General features: G+C 46.0%; 1 protein-coding gene across 1 annotated transcript; it reads left to right on the forward strand.

Annotated features, from left to right (window-relative positions):
- Positions 1-11,555: 11,555 nt before the first annotated feature.
- CMQ_8123 (major facilitator superfamily transporter allantoate) lies at positions 11,556-11,834 on the forward strand (the record flags this gene model as incomplete). Its single annotated transcript, XM_014315664.1, has 1 exon — positions 11,556-11,834. The coding sequence occupies one exon, from the start codon at positions 11,556-11,558 to the stop codon at positions 11,832-11,834; it is 279 nt and encodes a 92-aa protein (XP_014171139.1).
- Positions 11,835-12,236: the final 402 nt, after the last annotated feature.

The raw sequence follows: 12,236 nt of genomic DNA on the forward strand, positions 1-12,236 counted from the left end.
AGGAGAGCATCACAACAGCGGCCGAAAGGACTTCGTCCTCGACGTCTCTCATCTTCGCACCGTCGGCTGCAGGGGTAGTCGTCAGAATACCAGACCAGGTGATTCAGCAGAAGGGCATCAGCAAGCTGGATGCGAGGGGTGAAGAGGGCATGCTTCTGGGTTTTGAAGGCACGCACCTGTACCGAGTCTGGCTTGTTGACAGACAGAAGGTGACCGTCACAAAGGACGTGCACATCTTCGAGGACATGGTAGACGATGCTAACTTGATCAAATCATAGCCCAAGGGAGTCTAGAGACGCAGCAAAAAGATCACGGTCGACGAGACGGAGCTAGAGTACAACGTCATCGTCCCAGTACCCGACGTCGACGTCGAGGGGGAGTATGGTGAGCTCCCTGACGACCCTGAAAATACCTTCGATCTGGAGGATTTCGACGAGCCATTTCGGCAAACTTCGTGCATCTCATCTGTGCCATGGGAACCGAGCGAAGTCATGCCCTCGAGCATGGCATGCGCGATCCTGACGCGAGACGAACGCACCCCGTTCGAAGTCCACGACGATATTGCTACGACAAAACCTTCCTCCGTTACCCTCCCCGGCGCGCATCAAACCAAGAAGCCGGAAGACCCCGACAAACCCTCTGTTCATGACGCCTTGTCAGGCCCCAATTCACGTCTCTGGCGGGAGGCTATGTATAAAGAACTTGACAACCTGATTGAAAGGGACGTCTTCAAATTCGTGGACCGTCCACAAGACCGGAAGACCATCACGAGCAGATGGGTGCTTCAGCAAAAGAGGGGGATAAACAGAGAGGAGATCAAAAAGAAGGCGAGGCTGGTAGCCAGAGGCTTCCAGCAGAGACAAGGAGTGGATTACAACGATACCTTCGCTTCAACCTCCCGAGCAGATTCATGGCGCATGCTGGTAGCGTTGTCAGCCCAGTTTGGCTGGACAATACGCCAATTCGACATCGTCGCCGCGTACCTTTACGGTCTGCTGGAGGAGGACGTTTTCATGGAGCAGGGGGAGTTGTTTCGCGAATACTTTGAGGCTCGACCGGACGTCGCCCGCCGCCTTGGCTGGGCACCCAACAGAGTTATTTGGCTTCAGCGAGCTCTCTACGGTCTCAAGCAGGCAGGTCACCAGTGGCAGAAGAAGCTGCGCGAGATGATGGCCAAAGTCGGCCTGCAGCCCCTTTTGACTGATCCAGCGACTTATCGCGGCAACGGAGTCACCGTCGTAACCCATGTTGACGACGCCCTGTACGCAGGAGAAGACCCAGCGCTGGCCAAGTTCGAACTCGAAATGAAGCAGTTGCTAGAGATGGAGATGACGGCCACCCCCGAATGGCTACTGGGAGTTGAAATCGGTGTCACCACGATCACCAACGGCACGCAAATCAGTCTCTCCCAGAACTCCTACCTTAGTGATTTGCTCGAATCAGAAGGCATGAGTGAAGCTCATGCGGTGGCAACTCCGATTACCGACATGGTGAGACCCGACGAAGACCAGCCTCTGACTGACCTTCACCACTACCAGCACGTCAATGGCAAGCTCATCTACGCTTGCGTGATGACCAGACCTGACGTTGCCTTCGCTGTTCACCAGCACTCGAAAGTCATGAAGGCACCGCGGGAGTCTCACGCTAAGTCGATCAAGCGCGTGCTGCGGTACATTCGCGGGAAGGAGGAGTTCACCATTGTTTTCAAGCGACAAAAGGAAGCCCCAAAGGGGCACGTCACCGTCGACTGCTGGGCCGATGCCTCCTGGGCAGATGACCCCGTTGATCGCCACTCTACCTACGGCTTCGTGTTTAGAATCGCTGGCGGCCCTGTTTCGTGGTGCGCCAAGAAGCTACCGACCGTCAGCACTTCCACCTGTGAAGCTGAGTACGGCGCTGCGTACTTCGCGACGACCCAAGCCAAGTGGATCGAGCAGTTCCTTGACGAATTAGACCTCATCGCCGACATCACGATGTTTGTTGACAACAGCTCCGCGATCAGCCTCACCAAGAAGCCCGAATTTCGCGAGCGCTCCAAGCATTTCGACGTCAAATGGCACTATTTCAGAGAGTGCGCATTGGGAGGTTTACTGACGGTGAAGTACGTGCCGTCAGAGGATCAAATCGCCGATGTCATGACGAAGGCTACACCGAAGACGACGTTTGAACGTCTGTTGCCTCGCCTGATGGGCTGGGAGCCTTGAGAGCTCCCTTTTTGGGAGGCTATTCAGAGCCTCGTGGTTATTTTGTTTCGTGCTTCACCCGTGAAGCTTTTGGCTTTACCTTGTGACGCCTTGGGCAGACCGAGAGGATACTCGGTCTATAACAAGTGCGCCCATTCAGGGGGAGTGTTGAGTGCGGGAATGGAGCACACTGTGCGTTTTCCGGCTAGGGTTGGCCCTGCGCGTTCTGATTGGCCAGAATAGAGAAAAGTGGGGAATAGCCCCAGTGAAATCTCTGCGCCACAGAATCAGTGTAATGTAGCTTTTTCTTCCCTAGTACAACACGCAGATCACCACCTTCATGCAGGCAGACCCATACAGTGCCTTCCCCTTCCCCTGTCATTAGCTAAGTTGTGACAGCTTACTATTACAGAGTACTTTTTACAACGTACAGAGGTCCCTACTAAAAGTTCGTTCTTACTGCTTTTCTATAACTATAGCAATACATAGTGCAGAGTGTAAATTATACAGAGAAAGCTATTAGCGATAATACGCTAGAGCTTAGTAGATATTATCGCTAATATAATTTAATTACGTATTTTGTTTGCCTATAAAGTACAAAATATATAGTATAGAGTACAGAGTACTTTATACTTAACTAGACAACGGTGCAAGAATATTATTAGCTAAAAGTAGATTTATATTATAGGTCCTTAGGGTGAAAGCAGGGACCCACCCTATGTACTATATCTCTTATTAGTGGATTATAGTGTAGATAGCTAAATTTTACGTTGTAAATAGCAACTCTCTTATTAAAATAGGTGCTGACTAGCTAAATGCACTTACTAGCTAAAAGCTTAGTATTACTACGAAAATAGGTCTTTTTACAAAATTAGCCATTGCGCCACTGCTACTAAAGTTATAATAAAACTAACTAGCTATTTGTGTTGCCCTAGTTCTAGGCTTCCTAGCGTGCTAAATTTTAGGCTGCCTTAATCCTTTGTTGTTCTTCTTTAATCGTTTTTTTTTGTGTCCTTATAAGAGCCTTCTTTGCCTTTTCTTTTGCGTCTATAGCTAAATTTAACTGCATTTTGCGTGCGTCTTTAATAGTAAGCACCCCTTTGTTTTATAGGCGTCGATTCTCTACTAGGTAACGCCTTAACTATACTACTTTACAGGCGTAGTGTCGTTATAAGTTGAGTTTAAGCCAACTTAACAAAGTTTATTGCTTTACAGCTGCTTGCTTTAAAAGAGTAACGTTATTAAGTATATTTTTAGTACTACTACTATCTTAAAGGTTGATTTTTTGTAAGGGTATTCTACACACGCGTCCCTACGCACCGGTTCGGCAACCCGTCGCTTACTAAGCGGCGGACTTAACGAACTATCTTAACACGTTACACGGGACCGGCATAGCTACTTAGCTGTGCTACGCCCCACTAAGGTTGCGCTACACCGCATCTTCTAGTTATGTATAAATTAGCTGGCAGGCCGTTGCCTACTAGTCTACTATAGTTTGTTAAGTTAAAGTCTTAATACATAAGTACAAACACGTTTAAGGCCTTTAAAATCACACATTGCACACTACCCCTTACATTTTTACTTTGTTGCTTATTTTATAAATCTAGCGTAAAGTTGTAGGTGTCTTAAATGGCGAAGATAGTAAAGTAAAGCAACTTATTTAAGGGGGGGTTGATAGTCTTTTACTAAACTTTTAAGGTACGACTTAACGATCTAATAGTATAATACTAGCTTTCTAAAATGCGTTTAGAATAGTGCTTCTTTTATATGCTAATTGGCGTGTAGCAGTAATTAATTTAAAAAAAAAAGTCTTGCTTATTAATACTGTTTACGCCTTTAAAAAGATAGGTTGTGATTTGTTTTAAATAAAAGTGCTTTAGTATTTAAAAAATACTAACGTTAAGAGGCTAAAGGAAGTGTATAGAGTGTAATAGAAAGCTAAATAGGTGTTAAAGGTGTACTTAGGTAGGCTAGGTAAGTTAGGCAAGCAAGGAGGTATCTTCTTAACAAGAGGAAGCAGCGGTATATTTAATAGCTAATTCTTGCCTCCTACACTCTAAGAGAGTGCAGAAGGCGCTCTTTATTGTAGGCGCACCTCTAGCGCACCAAGTGCGCAGGGTAGGCGCGACCCCACTTCTACTTAGCCCATGCGCTAGCACGTACTATAGCCTATAGGCAGACTGCGCCACGCAGCCTGCGCCACAAGCACCGCTTCTAGTCTACAATGTGCATACGCTATGCGCATACTGCGTACGGCTTGCGCGTAGCCTGCGTCGGCCCCCTTTCTAGGGCGGCGTTATAATAGAATAATTTCTATATTTATTAGTAAAACGCATAGAAAAATAGAATTAAGTATATACTATTATTATAATAATACTCTACAAATTCTTTAGTATAGTAAGAGCTAAAACTATTAAGAAAAAGCAATCGTTAAGCGCCGTTTTAGTACTTATTAGTATATTAAACAAAGTGCTTAATCTAAGCTAAACTAAGTATATTGTTATTATACCTAGTAAGGCTTATACTAATTATTATCTTTTTAGTACTTAGTTAACTATATACTAGCTTTTAAGATGCTATACACCTTTGAAGATAATAAAAAAAGGGTAGACAAGCTTACTAGTAAAGACTACCTTGATAATAGTTGCTAGCTCTTTATTCTTAAATATACTAAAACAATGCTATTTTAAATAGCTAACTACTACCTTTTAGTTGTTTATAGTACTAAGCTAAAAGCTAGTCTTATTAATATTCTAAATATTTTTTAGCAATATACCCTTATTAACAATTACTTGTTTAAGCTTGCTAAACTACTTATTGATAGTACGTAAATCCTCTTCGTTTTTACGCTTAACATTAAGTACTTTTAATATTGCTACCTTATACTTATATCTTGCTAAAAAACGTATAGCTTAGTATATATGTTAAAAGTGTACTTGGGTAGGCCAGGTAAGTCAGGCAGGCAAGGAGGTATCTTCTTAACAGGAGGAAGCAGCCGTATATTCAATAGCTAATTCTTGCCTTCTGCACTCTAAGGGAGTGCGGGAGGCGCTCTTTATCGTAGGCGCACCTCTGGCGCACCAAGTGCGCAGGACAGGCGCGACCCCGTTTCTACTTGGCCCGTGCGCTAGCACGTGCTGTGGCCTGTGCGCAGACTGCGCCACGCAGCCTGCGCCACCAGCACTGCTTCTAGTTCACGATGTGCATCTAATACGCTGTGCGCATACTGCGTACGGCTTGCGCGTAGCCTGCGTCGGTCCCCTTCCTGGGGCGGCGTTACAATATACTAACGCAAGGTAAATCTAATTTATATACGTTTTCCTTATCTTTTAAGATCGCATTAGCAGCGTTAACCACATAGTCTTTAAAAACAGGCAAATTTAAGGTATTTAAAAGCTCGATATATATGCAAATCGCCTTCTCTTCAGCTAGTAAAAGTTTCGTGTGCGTTGCAGGCTTGCCTTTCGCAGGGCCAACACCTTTTAAGCGACGCACTAGAGTAAATCGGCTAATATTGAAATGCTTCGCGACGGCAGTGATTTTCGCTGTAGGATTCGAAAGGCAGCAATTTACTGCGTCTGACAATCTGCCCTCTAAATCAGGGCACGATTCAGACATTTTTTCGTTGTTTTTCGATGCGACAAAGTCAGAGGGTGGTTTTCGTGGTGATACTGAGCTTTTGGCTGGTAAGTGCATTTGGCTGGTCAGCACCTATTTTAATAATAGGTGCACTTTTTAAGTGAGCCATGAATTATAGTGGGGCGTGGCGCGATTATAAGGCAAACTCGAATACGATGCTTCCTGAATGCGATTTTTGGAACTATAAGAGCTGTATGCATTAGTCATCTTCAGATCTACACTCCTCGTAGCTATCACGGTTGGCAGAGTGACATGGAACAACAAATGAGACTCGGCATTTCAAACTTTAGTAATTTGTCGCAAACGATTATCTAGGAGGTGCCAATAACATCTAATTGTAAACAACATTGGCTTGTGGGATATGAATGTTGCTCGCAAAAGTATGTTGGGACACTTCAAGAAAAACAAATTGGTTTCAGCGCATCTGCGTTTCCCACTGGGTGACTTGATACCGAGCTAAAAAAAATAATTTCTGCATTCAACTCGTTGCATATCTTCCCACCACTTATGGAAGCAGTATCCGACCTGCAATCCAACTGTACCACCAGCGGTGTCCGGTAAAGCTCAATTGCAACAGGCGCCAAATGCCGTAATAGGCGAAGCTCACGATTGCAATATACCTTAAATAATTTGTCAAGCGTGACAATAGACTCCTGCAAATACATGCCAAGCTCGTTGAACCGACCAAGTCGATTATAGTGTATTTCAAGTTCTCTAGTGGCACTCTTAGAACAGCCTTCCGTTTTATATTGCTTGTGGTGGTTTTCGTAAACACGCGCAATAACATCGCGAGACTCTTGACAGGCTGTCCATAGCCCCCCATCAATCATGTAGTTGGCAGCAGGCAGTCTGCCTCTCGGTATTGTTTTGTACGTAAAAAAGTAGTGTTTGCACGGTGGGGGTCGGACTAAATGTTCCCAGATCATTAATCTGATCTCGGTAGGAAGAGCTGTGAAGTTGTGGAATGTTCTTTCCTCTTTGGATGGAGCTGGGAACACCGTGGGTAGTGTGAGTACTTCTTCGGCCAGCTTTGACTCGGCTGTAACAGCAGATTTAGCAAGAGTTGAGATAGTTAGTGCCATGCCGTGGAGATCCCTGAGTCCGGGAGTAAGAGTGCGGTCGGAAGGCATCCTGTAGCAAACATCGCTGACAGATGTAGAAAGTTGTGCGGCTATGCGAAGAGCTTTGAGGTTAGCTCTGTAAAGATTGATTGCTATCGAACGTGAAGCCATGTAATGAGGGTATGCTATGCAAATGTTTGCTGTCAGAGAGTTGGTATTGATAGTCGGGTCAGTTGCAGGTTCATGCTGTGAAATATTGATATGATAGTGGATATAAACACTTATAAGACATGGTTGCCAACCAATGTGTATTACTTAATGACTACTGAGTTGATGCCACCAATCGGTTGTTGGTGTAAGTAAACTTGCGTGATAAAGATAACGCACAGTGCAGGTGTCTGTCTCCTGGGCAGCATAGCTATATGTATATGTATTTGCTATGTAGTTGATTATACAGAATGAACCAATGTTTCATCTTTTATACGATGATTTAGCTGTATGAACTATAACTTTTCATGGAATTAGACAGTTTTCCGCGAAGTTGGGTTGGGAAATTGGCCTTTGCATTGGATGAAAAGGCTTGCCTGATCGCACCACAGCTCTCTGTCGAGGAAGGGCATCCTGACTGAAATATCTGTCATTCCTCTTTCAAATCCCTTGTTCGTGCCAAATATTGCATTGTTGTGAATCTTGCCATGGAATTTGGCACGAGGCTGTTGTGACAGATCGTTGTGGCCATCGATGAGGGGAGTCCGTGCCAAAACCGTTTTCACACGCTCGTCAATGTCTAGCGTCTGATATTATGAAGAGCTATGAGTCCTGAGTATGATAACCTGGGGTGTACGCTTTCGCTGGGTGGAAACTTTGGACTCAGGACGTCGAGCGAGAGTGACATGTGTGTGCGAGGCATCTCCCGTTTTGTTCTTGTCGACCAGTGGGATATGTGCCAACTTCCACTTGCGCTAAGAGGCTGCAGCACCCTAATCATTTGATGGGACCGCGGGAAACTGACGCATTAGAGACAGAGAGGTTTAGATTGTGAGGTCAACCGATACTGTTATTTTTTATGGCATCTTATTTTCCTGTAGGTAGTTGAAATCAGCAATGCTTTACTAGCAGAATATTTAAAAGTACATTTATACGTGCAGGAACCGGATTTACAGTTGTCGAACCATATTTGATTTTAAGCAATTTGCCTTTCAGACACGGCGTAGCGTACGCATCATATGTCTTTAAGGCTGTCCCAAAGACTGGGAAACAATTCGTCCACAAAGGACATATCGGGGATATCTATTGGGGAGGGGCCGGCTGCGTCCGGAGACGCCCGTTTGTATTGGAGCCATAAATCGTTCAACAATGGGTGCATGTTGTGCCCAGTATATATCTCCTAGTTCCCATCCTGACGATTAGCGATGGCGACGCAGGGCCTTTATCATGAACCAGGCTAGCCGAAGAGAGCTGCTCTGTGCCAGGCCTGCTTGGCTGTCTTCTGTCTCATATGCGCATCACAACAAAAAGGTGGTCGTGGAAAAAAGACAAAGGCGGCAACGGGCAGCCAAAAGACTCGGAGATGTTCCTCGCGGAGCTCCTGAACAAGAAGAAAAATTTCCTCTGCAGTTCTTCAAACCTGCGTGCACCTGTTAGCGATAGCCTCTTGCTGGATGATTTATACTTTGCGATCCTCCTCAAGCTCGAGCCTTCGTAGCAATAGCTGAACCGAGAGGTACAAAAGTCGCAGATTGGCTGCTCCTGGTTGGCTCACTTTCTATCCACTGGTTGAATCTGAAATCAAGGCTGGCGATCTGGTGATTGTCTACAGATGCTGCAGGTACTTTATCGAGCACTTCTTCGCGTTCGTGTAGGTGAATAGGCTCGGAGATTTCGTAAGCTGGTATGATCGGTAGGAAAGGTGTATTCGGCGCTGTGCACACGGCACATCAGACATGACGGCGACTGCGCCTCAATTTTGCAGCGGAACTTCCGTCGGCGGCACGCATGACAAGCTGGGCGGAGGTGTGACCGATATGGCCTCTCTTGCGACGTTGGCGACTGCATGGCCATGCGATTGCCAACAGAGCAAAGGGTTGCAGGAGCAGAACAAAGGCAAATCGCCCACCGGACACAGTGTGGAGACCGATGCTGCAGTTCGGCGACTCGGATCTCGTTAGCGTTATTGTGAAGGTTAAAGGAGGCTATACTCCTTACGTGGCGGTCATATAACGTGATGCACTGTAAGGAGCAGGAGGCTGATTAGGGTCTAGTGTACGGAGGTCCCTACCAAAAGTCCTTTCTGACCGCCATTGACCCACAAATCTGAATAATACCGGCAGAAATATTTGTTTACTTTTCATACCACTGCTGCCGCCGCGCCTTTCGTGTTTTTTTTTTACATCAAATTATCATGCCTTCATACGATATTGCTACCCGGGCGCAGGCCCTTAGCTTAAAGCTATTCGGTGCTACGAATAATCAAATCGAAGTCTTTACTGGTATATCTGCACGGCAGGTACATTACTTTCTTGATAAAGCTATTAGCCGTGGCTTTGATGTTAATGCACGCCCGCTAGTTATACTTGATATTCACGTTGCAGACGGCAACTGAAGCGGCCGCCCTCAAAAGCAAGAACTAGTTAAAGAAGAGGTTCTTGCAAAGGTTCGCACTAACCGCTATGGACGAGAAAAAACAACTGCTTATTTGGCACATAAAATTAGCAGCGTTTCAGCAATAACAGTTTGGCGCACTCTCCGAAACGCTAGGATAAGGAAGACAAAACCAACACGAAAACCCGGGTTAACTGCGTCAATAAAACAACAACGGTTGGCTTAATGTTTACGCTATTAAAATTGGACATTGGATGATTGGAAAAAAGTAATTTAGTCTAATAAGACGTCTGTTCTTCTTTGCCATCGACAAGGGAGCTATAAAGTTTAGAGAGCTTTAAAGGAAAGGTTCTTACAATCTTATATTTAAGAAAGGTAGAAAGGATACTTTAACTTTATATTCTAAGGATGCTTTGTATACGATTATAAAGGACCGTTCTATGTTTAGCATCCTAAGACTATAAAGGAGCGTACAGAGTTAGAAAAAGAGCTAGCGTTATAGAATTAGAAAATAAAACTACAACTTTGTAAAGCATAGGATTTAGAGACTAGTGTTCGTCGTGTTAGCTTACGAAATCTTCTAGGACGAAAGCCGCAATGGAAGTTTACAAAGAAGACAGGCAAAGCAATTCGCGAGGGTGGTAATGGCATTGACTAGTACCGCTATTAAAAGCAGATTATTATCCTAAAGCTAATACCTTTTGCCCGCAAGTGCGGTGCAGACTTCTTAGTTTAAGAAGACCGAGCTTTAGCCTATGCACACGCTGCGCAAGCAGTTATATACAACCGCGAAGAAGCTCAAAGGCTTATTTGGTGCCCGAATTCGCCAGATCTGAATATAATCGAGCCATGCTGGATGCACTTAAAAAGAGAGACTACTAAGTATGGCGCACCTACATCAAAAGCACAGGCAGAGGCAGACTGGCAGCGTGCATGGGAAATTTTCAGCCAAGACCGTATTCGGGAGTGAATTGAGAGGATACCATGGCATATCCAGCAGGTGATTGCTCTAGGTGGTGGTAATGAATATAAGGAGGGACGAAAGGATGCACCAAAAAAGAAGCGGAAGGTAATTTGAAAATAAATATCCTAATTAGGCGTAGCGCAAATAGTGGGCCCAAAGGCGGTCAGAAAGGACTTTTGGTAGGGACCTCCGTAGGCAGAGAATGTTGTGTACTAAGGAAGAATAGATACATCGCAACCCTTCTGGGGGTCCGTATTGATACTAGTGCCGGGTCCCGCTTTTGTGCCTTCTGACCAATTACAGGCCAGTACGGCCAAGTGGGGCGGAAGGGCCACAGTGTGGCGGATTCCAATGCTTGACACAATGCTTGACAGTTATCGACTCGTGCGAATAAGGGCCCCACTTGCCCGCGGAAAACGGGGGATACAGGGGCAAACGGCAAACGGGGCAAACGGAGAAAACGGCCCCAGTCCGAATATTCTGTGGGCTAATGGGACAGGGGAGAGTGTGGCCTCGTGGCAGCTGGCTAGCATTTGATCCTAGTCGTACATAGAACGACAGCTGCTGATAAGCATGGGGTATATATCATGATGCTGCCCACTGCAAGAATCAGGGAAATGGCAGACGGCTCCGTGGCAAATCCAACATCACGGCGACGTCAATGGCACACGCTATTGACAGCAAGAGCGAAAAATCAAACCTGGCTGCAAAAATAGCGGATGCGGCCGGTCATGGCTGGGCTCAACCTTTTATCTGGGCTATCTCGCTTGGGAGTTTCCGACAAACTTGCTGCAGCGGCTTCCCATCAGTTACTTCATCTCCGGGACGGTAGGAGCATGGCTACCAACAGAGCGAGCACACTGGGACTCATTCAACCCACATAGCTAAATTCTTTTCCTCCAGGTTATTCTTTGGGCAATCATCTTATTGTGCCATGCTAGCGTCCGCACTTTGGCGAAATCGCTGCTGCTCGCACATTCTTGGGTGTTTTCAAAGCTTCCATAACCCAGGCTCCGTGCTCCTGTTTCCCATGTAAGCTCAACAACCGAAGCTCGTTCTTCTGTCTGCTAATACGGATACTACGTTCGCAACGAGCAGCCTCTTCGCATGGGCATTTGGATCGGTTCCGCCGGTCTTGGTTACGTAATCGCTGGCACCAGCTTCAGCATCGGGCATAGCAAGTCTTCTCTTGCCAGCTGGAGACTGATCTTTCTCGTCTGGGGTTCCATTACCATAGCTTGGGGTAATGTGCTCGCCATCTTCCTTCCTGGGTCCCCGATGACGGCCAGGTTACTTGCCGAAAACGAGCGTACCTTGGCCGTCAACCGCCTCAAGATTTACACTACTGGCCTGGAGAACAAGACTTTAAAATATATCAGTTCATAGAGGAAATGCTGGACTTAAAGATATGGATTCACGACACTCCGAACAACACTTATGCAAATGCCATCTGGTGCTGTCAGACTATCGTTTGTCCCTTAGCATGATAAGCCGAAGACTAGATTTAAACTGATTCGCTCATACAATGCTTAACACATGACAGCTTCGTTGTCTCCCGAGTACAGAACATCCGTGTTGCCATGATGCTTGCTTGCCTTGCCCCATTCCTGGCAGGCGTTTGCGGGGTATGGCTTACGCCAGACTCGCTTGTCTCTGGATCACGTTTACATACACAGCGACCTGGACCCTAGTCATTTTTGTGGCGACGGAAAATACGGCCAGACACATCAAGATCACCACCAATGCCGTTCTGCTGATCGGGTACTGTCCCGGAAATTTTATCGGTCC

The sequence above is a fragment of the Grosmannia clavigera genome, assembly GCF_000143105.1.
Source record: "Grosmannia clavigera kw1407 unplaced genomic scaffold GCSC_161, whole genome shotgun sequence".
Lineage (NCBI taxonomy): Eukaryota > Fungi > Ascomycota > Sordariomycetes > Ophiostomatales > Ophiostomataceae > Leptographium > Leptographium clavigerum.